The 13,490-nt window shown below is 31.2% G+C and overlaps 2 protein-coding genes across 3 annotated transcripts; one reads left to right on the top strand and one right to left on the bottom strand.

Moving 5' to 3' along the window:
* Positions 1-805: 805 nt before the first annotated feature.
* LOC109341093 lies at positions 806-2,447 on the bottom strand. Its single transcript, XM_019578900.1, has 5 exons — positions 2,212-2,447; positions 2,074-2,126; positions 1,735-1,955; positions 1,557-1,678; positions 806-1,325 (listed from the first exon to the last, which is right to left on the bottom strand). Exons 1-5 carry the CDS (start codon positions 2,445-2,447, stop codon positions 806-808), a joined length of 1,152 nt encoding a protein of 383 aa, XP_019434445.1.
* An 818-nt stretch (positions 2,448-3,265) lies between these two features.
* LOC109341087 (desiccation-related protein PCC3-06-like) lies at positions 3,266-5,313 on the top strand. Of its 2 annotated transcripts, none has more exons than XM_019578893.1 (4): positions 3,266-3,444; positions 4,080-4,299; positions 4,666-5,032; positions 5,092-5,313. In XM_019578893.1, the coding sequence occupies exons 1-4, from the start codon at positions 3,304-3,306 to the stop codon at positions 5,126-5,128; spliced, it is 765 nt and encodes a 254-aa protein (XP_019434438.1). In that variant the 5' UTR covers positions 3,266-3,303; the 3' UTR covers positions 5,129-5,313. The 2 variants fall into 2 exon arrangements, with proteins under 2 accessions (XP_019434438.1, XP_019434437.1); XM_019578892.1 differs by having other exon boundaries at positions 3,267-3,444; positions 4,666-5,041; positions 5,101-5,313.
* The last annotated feature ends 8,177 nt before the right edge of the window (positions 5,314-13,490 follow it).

Raw genomic sequence — 13,490 nt, 5'->3', positions numbered from 1 at the left:
AGTGACTCTTTGGGTGAGAAAGCCTCAGCCCTTCACCTATGAGAGCACACATACTGTCCTATGGAGTAATGAGGTTAAGGTTGACGCAATGAGGGAGGTCCCTGAGGTTCAAGTGTCGAAGGCGGTCATGACTGGTGAAATCACAAGGAGTGGAAGGTGTTATGGTCCACCGGTGGGAGAGACTCGGAAAGTAGGAAAGGAAGTTGTTGGGAAAGATGACATGATAGAAGAAGTCGCTGAAAGGGAGGAGGAAGAATTTCTAAATATCATGAGACAGAGTAAGTATGATATGGAGGAGTAGTTGGGGAAAACTCCTTCTAAGATATCTTTGTTGGGTTTGGTATTATCCTTAGATTTTCAATAGTAAAGAAGAAAAATCTCCCGAGATCAGAAGGGGAGGCCTGGATGTAGTTTGTAGTGGACCGCAAACGAACCAGGATAAAAATTCCGTTGTGCACAATTTTCTAACCCTAATCTCATTTACTTTTGTTTATTATATTCTTGCTAATTGAATTGATTTTTTTATTACATGTTATAATCTGTATAAACATCATTTTGTAATTTCTGTAAATCAACTAACTACATAAGGATTGGTAATCGGTGACTTGCGCAACAACAAACCATTAAAATCAAGAATCTGCAAGAACATAGGATAATCGATTATCCACACGCATAATCGATTAAGTCCAACACGGATTAACCGATTAATACCAAGCTTAATCGATTAAGTGTAGTAGTCTTCTATTTTGCGCAAAATATTGGAAAAGCAGAGTAAGAGATCCACGATACCTATTCAAGCCCCGTTCTAGGTTAATTTTGACCCGCTGATACCCAACAATTCAAAGTAGCAAAAATTATCTTTAGCAAATTGAGATACGTTATTAAGGTTTTTAGTGATGGCTGGAACAAGCAGAAGATTATTTAATGATAAAGAGGCAGGAGAATTAATAGAAGAAGTAAAGAAAGAATTGCCAATAGATTTGATAGGAATACCCTTGCCATTACCCATATAGATTTGGTCATGGCCAAATGTCTCAACTGGTTCATGCACAAATGAAGCATCTGTTGTCAAGTGATTAGTTGCTCTAGAATCGGGATACCAAGTTACTCGTTTGGTGTCTTTGGAAGAAGGAAGAGGAGGTTCACGATGATCACCTTGTGTTGTCATAGAATAAAATTGATGAGTGTATCTGTGGGCAGGAGATAAGCCTAGCCCAAGAAGAGAATCTCCAACAAATTGAGATGAGTAAGGTCCAGCTTGACCATGCAAGAAGTCACCAAGATACTCTAGATAAAAGTGGGCCGGATATTTTGCAAGCCCAAAACTAGGCAGAAAAGTATTAGTAGAGGGAATTTGATGTTAACGTGCCATATAGTTGACCATTTGGTGCATGCGATGCCCAGGGGGACCGGTGTAGGATAGAGACCCCCCAAAATTAGGAGGCGCGTAATAGCAACTAATGACGTCATGACCATGACGGTAGTAATAGATGCAAAAGGACGAAGAACGTTCCTGAGCTCTTCCACCACGATGACGACTACCATAATTGCCTCACCGTCCTCGATTTCCACCATAACCACCACGGTAGTTGCCAGAAGTACCAAAACCAATGTATTGAGAATGATGTTGTGGTTCGAATCGTGAAGGATAGAACGATGATGGAGCAATTGATGAATGCTTCAGATTTGAAGTTAAGGTTTAGAATTGTGAGGCGAATATGAAGCTACATTCACCGATAATGCATCTGAAAGAGCTTTGTGTTTTCCTTTCTCAAGTCTTGCTTCAAAAGTTAGGAGAAATGATTCTAGGTTATGAATCGTTGGAAGATCCATTTGACTCTCTATGGAAGTGATAATTGGTTGATATTCTTCATTTAGGCCATCAAGTATATAATCAATGTGTTTCAAATTGGAGATAGGAGTTCCAATGAAAATCAACGCATTAACAAGAAGACCTTTGATTTTAGTAAAGTACTCCGAGATAAAATTTGGACCTTGCGAGATGGAACAAAGCTGAGAACATAACTGTAGGCTTCATGCTTTCGTTTGTGAATTGCAAAACGAGTCTAGTACCTCCCACAACTACCACGAGTGAACACAACCAACCACACGTGGTTGCAAGCTCTCTGAAAGTAAGTTCAGAATCCATGAGAACATCGATTGATCAAGCTCTTCCCAGCGAAGATAGGCTGGATTCAGCGATTGGTTAACCTATCATCATCGCTGAGAAATCGTTGAGGAATTTCATTTCCTAAGATGAATCCATTTGCGTGATTCGATGTTAGGGTTGCAAGCATGAAGTGTCTCCACACTAAGTAATTCTCCTCGGTTAATTTCAACGAGGGGAGAGGAAGAACTAGTGGAGAAGAAACCGCTTGAAGTGGTGAAGCAGCGGAAGGAGAAAAAAGAGGAGAAGAAGGGAAGGTCCTAGTGTTTGTGGCAGCCATAGCGTAATACCATGTAAAACTCATAAATCAGAGAAGGGAGAGAATTAAAGCTTTAGAGAGAGAGTGAGAGAAAGAAAATGAACTTTTATTAATAAAAAGATAAGATACAAAAGTAGTAAGAATTACTTATATAGTGACTAAGTAGTTATAACCAGCTCACTATTTACAATCTAACAAATTCTCTACCAGAACAACATAAATAATAACCAGCTAAACTGATATAACAAGCTATTAATATAATATTCTAATATTATAATATGGAGGGTCCAAACAAAATTTAACATTTTATATTTGGATCAAGCGGCATGATTTTTTTTACCACTGAGTAACGCTATGTCACTAACAAATTAATTTAAAATATATTCTCATTATAAATAAGTAATGTGTATTAGATTTTATCTATATGAAGTTTATATATATGCTTGTATGATCGCGAATATTTAATATAATCCATGTTAGTCTATTTTTATTTGGATACTTCTAACTTTTTAGAGAAAATACACCGCATAAGCCAACTTTCCATTCATATCTAAACACATAATATACGAGAATAGCAAGTCAAAAACACTCACAGATACAACATTATCCGAAAGCTAGTGTTGTTTTTTGTCGCAATTTCACTGTATAGCAACAAAACAGTCTCTTACTTTATCAATGAAGAACGTGGCAAATGGTATAAGACACGTCGCAAACCTATGCAAAGTGGCAACACAGTGTTGTGCCACCTTTTCTTTCTAACATGCAGTTTTTTGGGCATCAACATAGCATTTCAACCTTTAATAAAGTGATCAACATCCACAAATTACTAACGAGAAAAACAAGTAACCTAAAGTACTTGAAGATAAAAAAAAAAGATATGGCAACAATGTTGATAATACGAAACGCCCTCTTCCGTTTCTCAAAGTCATTTTCACTCTCTTACACACCTTCACTCTCCCTCAGGTTTTCCCAAAAACCCTCCAGGGTTGTCTTCTCTTCTGTTTCCAACCATTCAAACGTAAGTTCATCATGTTAATTAATTTTTCTAATATACTTTTACCAAGAAGTACCTCACTGGTAATGGAAAGACAAGTATTTATTTATCTTCATGTTTTCAATAACAAAAATGTAATTTTATTATAAATAAAAAGATAAAATTTTGATTACATGTTGTTTTTTGATAGTTATTATGTGTTAGTAATGGATCATGATCCTTACTCTTTTTATACTTATTTGTAGATAATATTTTGTAGAACATCGAAGACTTATATAATTGTGGGTGGATATCAATGTAATGTGTTGTTTCAAGTAGAGTTAAGGTTTGCGTGTATAAGAGAATTGTAGGCCCAAATGTCAAAATTTGTCACACAATTATTTCCTTGGTGATAATGAATAAAAATGCTAGAAAATTGTATTTATTGAGTATTTAATAATCTTCATAATTGATTAATTTATTAGACAAAACATTTTATAATATATTCCCGTTTATTTGGAAGCTTTACATTATTATGGGACGGGCTTAGAAGTCCTAGTAATATGGGTCATGTGGTAACACTTCATCACGTATATATTTAATTTTTCTTTATTATGAGTTTGAAGTTTAATTTTGTCAAGTGAGTTTGGATTTGTGTTTACGTTTTCCTCTTTGGGTAGTGGGGAAATGCAGCAGAAGGATCAAGAGATTCAAGAGCTGATAGTTGGGGATACGATTCTACAAGTACAAGACGTGAGGCAGAAGCAAGAGAGAATGAAATGGTTGATAGAGCCAAAGAGGGAGCACATGAAATGAAAGAAAGAACCAAAGACTATGCATATGATGCAAAAGAGAAGACAAAAAATGTGGCTGGTTCCATGGCTGATAAAGCCAAAGAAGGTACTAAAGTAATTGATTACAAAGTATATTTTCAACATTAAATATTTATGCTACTATAGTGAAGTGAACAAATACAAAAATGAGTAAGAATATATATATATATACGTTAGAGTTATGATTTTAATGCATTTGAGATTAATTAAAGTAAGGGTTACTCTAACCTACTCACTATAAAGTTAAGTTGACATGTGTTTCATCAAATGTTAAGTTGACATGTGTTTCATCAAATGTTAAGTTGACATCTGTTTCATCAAATGTATGTCATTTTTTATGATTAGAAGTTTTGTAGGTTAATTTATTAGGTACTATGTCCCTCCTATACCAAAAAAATGCTAAAAAGTATTTGACTAATCAACACTCTTCCAGGCACAAATAGAGCAAAAGAGTATGCACACGAGACAAAGGAAGAGGCCAAGGATGCTGCAGGAACAATGGCTGAAAAGACCAAAGAAGGTGCAAACAATGCAACAGAGAAAGCAAAAGAGTATGGCTATGAGGCAAAGGAAAGAACTAAGGAAGGGGCTAATAAGGTGGCGGATACAGCCGGGTATATGAAGGATAAGGCTAAGGATGGTGCATATGGTGCAAAGGAGATGACGAAGGACGCGGCGGGTTCGGCCACCGAGACGGTGAAGAATGTAGGGGAGAAGGCAAAGGAAACGGTGAAAGGGGCGTGGGAGGCAACAAAAGATACCACAAACAAGATTAAGGAGAAAGTGGTTGGGAAAGATGATCATGATGATGATGATAATAATGGAAAAGATGGAGTAGTGGTAGGGTTGGATGAGGATGTTGTGGAATTGAAAAGAGGTGGGAAGGGTTATGGTGATAGCAAGGATTATTAGAGGTTGAAAAGTGGCTTTTGAATTCTGGCTTTTGTTTTTAATTACTTTTCAATATACACAGATAAGTTGGACATATAGTCTAACATGTAAGTTAAATAATCTTGTTTGGAGTTAATATGTCTTTTGTATCATGGAATTTGACATTTGACACCTTTCAGTTTCATATCCTAAATGGTATACATGTTTTATAGTATACTTATAAAGTTAAAAATATTTTTTTTTGCTACTAAGAGTTTCATTACACTTTTTTTTTGTGAGTAAGGTTATTTTTTTGTATATATAATAAAATAACATTCTTCTTATTAGTATTGTAAGAGCAATAAAATTAAGTTAATAAATTCACGCCTTAAAATATAAGTTAGTATCCTCTAGACAGTTGGAGGACATAAAAATGTAGTTTAACATTTTCTTGCGTCTAGCCTCTGGAAGAGGAGCAGAAATCATTTGTATCCATCTATTGTAATATTGATATATATTTGTGTAGGTTGGTTCTGATGTTCCACTTACATTCTATTTCCATTCCATTCCACTACACCTCGTTTCATTCCACCGCTCCAAATGTCCCAACACACCATGGATATTTACCGCACTCTTTGTATATATTTATAAAAATAGTCAAAGTATTTGCAACAAATTATATGAATCCAAATTCTTCCTACAACTAGATGATCCAATATTGGAGATAATGACATATGTTTTTTTTTTTAAATTTAATAGTACAGATTTTAAATAATTGTTTATTGATCATAAACAATTATAATCCACATTCCGGTATTCTCCCTTACTTGAGAAGATCTCATTTTTTTTATGTATTTCGCCTAGGGTGAGATTAAAGACCAAATTGGCAAGGCCATTCATTTTATGTTGAGAGGTTAAAATTCAACCTCAATTTGAACTCAGACAATATTTAAGCAAACAAGTTTCACTTCTTTCAACTTCTTTATTTTATATTTATACTATTTACACGACTAAAGAGAATCACTACCATTTGTTTGCTGTCAGAATATAGAAAATTCTCTTATGCCCAATTTTACAATGTCTTGGTCTTTTTTAAGGTGGAGATATAAATTTGACGTCCATTACGGACAAGGGAAAATGTTGGCACTCATCCACCCATACCAGTAGGGTATTCAGATTTAGACCAATCCAAAAAAACCTAAATTGTTCCAAATAAATAGAAATCACAAAAGTGATTTTTAGAAACCTGATCTGTGTGGTTCGAAATTAGACTAAACCGATACTAATTATATATACACAAAACTGAAGATTATTTTATTTATGAATCTAATTAATCTTATAATTGATAATCTAAAATGTAATTTTTTGTATTTTCTAATTTTTAAAAGTGTTATTACTTATTAGTTATTATTAAAATTACGTTGGTGTGTTACTCGTGTTAATTTCGTGGTGTTTTATTTTTCATGTTATTTTTACATTTTTGTCATTTTATTTTTAGGTAAAATGAATATCATTAATCGTCAATTAAATATTTACATGTATAACATTTAACATAAGGAGACTTGGACTAGATTATGTGAACTTGACATCTTGAAAACATGTTGAACTAATTATTTTGAAATATATGTTTTTATTATTTGATATAGCGTTAGATTTAATATATTTTTATTAAAAACCAAACTAAACCGACCAAAATCACACATAAGTTTTGAATCAGATTAGATTATATTTTTTTTAATGTAAATCAACCAAACCAGATTGTTTGCTACTTATATAATTTTTTGCCTATAAACCAGTTCAAACTGACTGCGAACATCTGCACATATTAAGTTGATATCCCCACTTATTATATAAACTAATTTAAACCCTAATTTTTATTTATTTATTTATAAAGAATAACTTATTTATATCTCTTGCCTCATAAAATTTTATTCCCATGAGTAATAAAGAATTAAGACTTCCACCTACAAAAAATTTCATTTATTTATCCAAAAGAAAGGGCATAGTGCAACTATTAAAAATATAGGTTGAAGAAAAGAATTGAATATTCACAAATATTCCTCCATCTATAATATTATCAATAGTTTTATATAAATTAGAAAAAAGTCATATTTACTGTTTTTACCCTTGTTATTCATTATTAAAAAATTATTTATAATTATTTGTAATTGTTTATCATATCCAAAATTTGTTATTTTTATATTAAATTGACTGCGATTGATGTGTCACAACAATTCAAAGACATCTAGAAAAAATAAGTCTCACGGTGACTTTTCCTTAGTCTTTATTATTATAATTTATGAAATAATAATAAAGACATTATTTTATTATTTAAAAACATAATGTAAATATATATTTTTCTAAATAGGGCTATCATAATTATTTATTAGTTATATTTTAATTAATTAATATTTAAATTAATATTATTAGTCATTAGTATATCTAAGAGTAAATTACATTGATATCTTTATGTTTTAGTGAAATTTTATATAAACCACCCTTACCATTTTTTCTCCAACACAAACTATTCATAGTTTATATATTACACTTGACTATCCCACAAATATACAAGTGTACTTTTTTTAAACAAAAATGTGTGACTAATGTAATTAAGTTAAACAAAATAAGATATATTGTGGAGACAAGTCAAAAAGTATAAGAGTTAATGCCTCTTTATTATTTTTACATTACAAAATACATCAATAATTTTAAGATATGTTTAAATCATTCTTAGCTTATATTATTTTGTAATGACTACTTGGACTTGTCTCCACAATATATCATATTTTGTTTAGGTTAATTATACTTATCACCTTCTTTTTGTTTTTAAAGATTATAGTTATCGCTCCTTAGGGGTAATCACTAAAATGATGTATACAAGTTAGAAGTGGTTTGTATCAGGATAAAAAAGATACGGGTCATTTACGGTATTTCATTTAATGAGTGTAATGTACTTTATATCTAATGATATTATTATTATCACTATTATATGATTAAAATTATTTTATTATTATAATTCTAAAAATGAAGTAAGTAAAGAAGAGGAGAAAAATGTAGAACCGTACATGACACAACATAAAATAAAAGGGAATGACCTAAGAAATTGATGCAACATAGAGAGGGATAGACGGTGTAGTGTAGAAGAATCTGGGAGTGAGTGCATAGTGGACTGACAAGGGAGATGACACATTAACTGCTGTATGACAAAATATAAGATTGTAGATTGTGTCCATTACTCCATTATGAAGGAATTGCATGAAAATCGAGACTCTTTTCTTTTACTTTTTGCTTGACTTTCACCTCCGTTTATTGAGGTGTTTGTGGTCCATTTTGATAAGTTTTTAGGCAAGAAATGATCCAACTGAAACATGTAATTAACATACAGTTTAGTTCAGTCTATTTTGTTTATATTAAGATGTTTAATCCAATTCGGTTTAAATATTATATGAGAGTTCGGTTAAGTTTGGATTGGTCTTTTTTTATAAAATATTGAAATTGTAGTTACATTCAAAACTCATAAAAATGACTAATGTTAAGCATAAAACAACAATAAAAATATTGTTCAACAACATTAAAATGTGTACATCAATAGTATAAGTAAACAACATCATAAAATAGTAATAAACAATAAGTCAATAATAGTAAAGGTAAAAAAAAATGGCAATAGCAACAATAAGAAATCAATAATAACAAGACAATAAAACAACAAGATATCAATAACAACACTATGAACATTTGCTACGTAATTTTAACACTTAGAGTGTTCCATTGATGATTAATAACAATAATATTTTTCACAACAATAAAATTGATAATAAAACCCCTAATCAAAATCAACACTTGAATCCTCTTCATTTGGTTGTGGGATTGGTTTCGGTTCTAAATTTTTTATCAAATATAATCAATATGATTTAGAACATAACAACATATATATGTATATATATGTGTTATATAATATAATAAATAAATATATGTACAATTTTGGAGTTGAGACTTAAGATTAAATTTGTAAGACACTTAAAAGTATTACACACTTAAACTTTACATATAATTTGGTCCGGTCTGGATCCAAGAGGTGAAACCAAAATCTGACAAGACCAATTGGTCTTTAAAAAATAAGTCCAACAAGATCAAAACATATTCTGTCTGTGCGATTTCGGTCTATTTTAAATAAGTTTTCGGTTTTATTTTTGGACTGGTCTGAATTTGAACACCCCTATTATTTATGAGAGAAATTGACACATCAGAATTATGGTCATTCTCCCTATTAAAGTACTAATAATCCCTTGTAAAATTGGTAAAAATATTTTTTATTTAAAAACAAAGTATCAATTATTTGCTACCCCTAATTTATTTTAATTGCAATCATAATTATTATGGTCTTATTATAATTATGTCATCAATCAAATTGATATATTTTATTTGGTTATAATCAAATTGAGACTCATAATTTATTTATGAGAATAAAGTATATTTATATATCAGGAAGTAATTTATCTCCTTAAATTCATCAAGTATTTGATATGTATAGATAAGTTATCTTGTGATGTAAGAAATACTTTATTCTCTTTATTTATTATGGTAGATATTATATGAAAATTAAATCTTGAATTATCACGATTTAATATTTTTAATTTTCAATTTGATTAAACGTTTTATTTTTTCCCAGCTTTTATTATTTTTTTCTATTCTTCAAATATTAAAATAATGGGGCAAACAAAATAAAGTTTTTACATTTATTGCAATGACAAAGATAATACAATATTTTAAGTAAAATATTTTTATTCCACAACTAACACCCTTGGATTCTAACTTTTATGCTGTTATTGTTCATCTTATATTCAACAAGAATAATAACACTCTTGGATTTTGACTTATATGCTTTTGCTGTTTTTCTTTATTTATTTGTAAAGAAATACTACTTAAATTTCTTTATGTAGGTCATCTTTTACACGGTGTTGTATTAAAATATAATATTTATGTATTGTCAATATAAAAGTTATACACAATGTAAACATTATATATTATTTATTTGTATTATTTTTTAAGAGATAATGATAATTGAAAATAAATTATAGATAATAGACTAATAATGTATAAAATTATTTCAATTCCCTATAATTAAATACAATTTTTTCTCATTGTATAATATGGATGTGCATGTGAATTCCTATATAAAATGACCTTGATGTTGGTGTATCTGGTTAATCTTAAAAATATATATTTAAACTTTTTATTCTTTTTATTTAAAAGTTGTTTTTGTCTGGATCAATCCAAACTCATCTTATTTTGCTGCATCCTACGTAGACCCAAACATTTATGGGTTTTATTATATCAAATTAAGGATGAATTCAAGTTTGAAAATTGACCTAAATATCAACCTCTCATATGCTAATCCCTAATTTGGTTCTTTTGATATGTTTAAATATCTAAAAGATTATTCAGTTCCTTCTACGCTCTCAAACATAATCGAACAGAAATCATATACTTTTAAAAACTCTCATACTCTAAGAAACCTCAAAATTTTTTATCAATGACTTCCCAAAGTGGTGATCATGATTCTCGCGGTGATAACGAAGCTACACCGACTCCATAGGACAAGCAAATCGTTGCTAAAAAATGAACTCCCCGTGAAATGACTTATATAAAGAATGTCATTCGGGCAAAAAACAAGAATGTGAAGATAGAAGTTCAATGGAACTCAAAAGGCCAACCATTAAACTCGAAGGGTGGCAACACATTGGTAAGCTATATTAGGGTCGTGGTTAGACAGAATGTGTCTATTACATTCAGCAAATGAGCTAATGTTAGGTTGAATATCGTCAAGGAGCGTATTTTGTGTTTTCATGCAATGTATATATATTTTTGTTTTTTCATACAATGTATATGTGTTTGCATGCAATGTAAATGTGTTTTCATGCAATGTATATGTATTTTTGTTTTTTCATGCAATGTATGTGCGTTCATGCAATTTGTATATGTGTTTTTGTGTTTAGACAGTAAGGTCGTGGTTAGGCAGTATGTGTTTTTGTGTTTTCATGCAATGTACGTATATGTGTTTGCATGAAATATAATGTATTTGTGTTTTAATTTCTGTCAACTTTTGATGTTGGTGAGGAGCATAAGGATTATATCCTTAAATCTGCTGGCAAGGCTCTCCAACAATTCAGAATCTATGCTTGAAAATGTCTCAGAGATGCTCATGGCAATGTCAACCTAAAACCTCAAAAGAAATATGCAAATGTCGTTGAAGATGAGGATTGGAATACTTTTGTCACCACACACATACAAGATGAGTCTTTCTTGGTAAAATCACATTGTTTGTATTGACTTTATTCTTATATATGCTTTTGTATATACATATATATAATTGTTGATGTTAATGTTGTTTGTTTTTGCATAAAGTAAGTAATGAAAACCACAAGAGGAAATTTAAATAACATTATGTTTTTTTGATTTGTTAGGTTGCCCTAAAAGTAAAGGAGACACAGCCGGATAGTCGCATTATACTTGATAAGGCACTAAGACTGTCTCACTACCCTAGCCGTATCCGGGGTGTATGATTTGGGGTTAGCACAAATGCGTCAGGTTCAAAACCAATTGGATAGCCTCATGCAACGATTCAACGACTTTGAGCAATCAATGAAGGTGAAGGAAGCTGAGTGGCAATGACTAGCTACTACTGTTGGAACTGTTCCTTCAACCATCAATGAGAGTTGCACACCTGCTCCTTACAACATTTTCATTCCAATTCTCATTCTTGAGGTAATTTAGTTAACTTATTTTAATTTATTTGTCATTTAGTTTATAGTCATAAACTAATTATATGTTTTAACTAACATATAGGGAATCAATGCTTACAAACTTTTCCTATATACCCCAACTAGTCGAGTTGTGGGTATTGGAAAAGTGCACAACTCGGTTGATGCTATGCTGCATAATGCACGTATCTCACACCATCATGTGAAGGTCTCGATTGATGTTGCAATCGATGATGATGTGTTGCTACCAATTCCTCTCGATGAGGATATCTTCACATTTGGAGGGGCTATAGGCACTTTTGTGGCTTGGTCAATAGACCTTGTACAAGTAGTTCATTCTAAGGTATGATTTTCACCTAATACTCACTCATATTATATATATTGATCTATAATTAATATGTTTTTATTGAATATTTCAGGAAAATGTGGATTAATTCATCCCTAGTAGCAACCCAAAGACTAAGCCATCTACGAGGGATTTGAGCTCGATGCCATCTACTATAGATGTGAGCTCGAACCAATCTACGGGTGATGTGAGCTCAAAGCATTCTATTGGGGATGTGAGCTCCAAGAAGACTATCAACTATTGTACTCAGTTGTTTGAGCATTTATAAAAGTTGGGAGATGATATAATAATTATATCAATTCCCAAGGAAGTCTTCTGGATTGATGTTGAAGAATACGTTAGATTCAATGAAGTCTAGGACGTATATAAACATGAATGGATAGGCGCAACTGTTGTATATGTGTATATGAGGTAAATTATGTTTTCTTAACTTCTCACTTTTGCATAACGGTGTGTTATAACTAACTAACATTTGTGTTATATATTAGTTACTTGTATGATAATTTTATTTCGGTAGATAATAAAAAGGTGATGTTCATATCCCCACATGTTACTGCTTTGATGCCGAGTGACAATGACAAAAGTTTGGGGATCAAATAAAAAAAATTCAAATTATTTCGTGCACCTTTTAATATCGGGTGGGCATTTTTTAATTGTCTTTTACATTTCTGTCTTTAGTATGTTTGTTGTGTTTATCATTTCCTAACCATGTACATATGTTTTGTTAGGAAACATTGGCGTTTGGTTGCCAATAATCAGGTCAATGAAAAAATATACTACTTTGACTCATTGGCATATAGTTATCTGAACAAGTACATTGATATGAGAGAAATGTTTTCTAAGTAAGTGGACTACTCATTTAAACTTTTAGTTATACTTTCATTTTCCTAGTTGTTTAGTAATTAAATTCATTTTCTATTGTTTAGGGATATGAGAATTTATAGAGGTTGTACTCGTTCTAGAAAATGGATACCACAACACAAAGTCAACTGGACTCATATAAAGGTATTGACACAAATCATCTCAAACAATTATTTGTGTAGTGTATTCATATTTCAATTAAGGTTATACTTATATGTTATTTCATTTTAGTTATAGACCCATTGTCAAACAAACGAGGTAGATTGTGGCTATTATGTGCTGAAATTCATGAAGGATATCATTCAACAATGCCCAACTGATCAAGTCAAGTTTGTTGGCAAATCATATATAGATGACCAAGTCATCCAAATTAGGAAAGATTAGTTACAATATGTACTTAGTTTTTTTTAGGGAAATCAA

The sequence above is a fragment of the Lupinus angustifolius genome, unplaced genomic scaffold (assembly GCF_001865875.1).
Source record: "Lupinus angustifolius cultivar Tanjil unplaced genomic scaffold, LupAngTanjil_v1.0 Scaffold_366, whole genome shotgun sequence".
NCBI lineage: Eukaryota > Viridiplantae > Streptophyta > Magnoliopsida > Fabales > Fabaceae > Lupinus > Lupinus angustifolius.
This window is presented reverse-complemented; position numbering and strand designations above follow the sequence as displayed.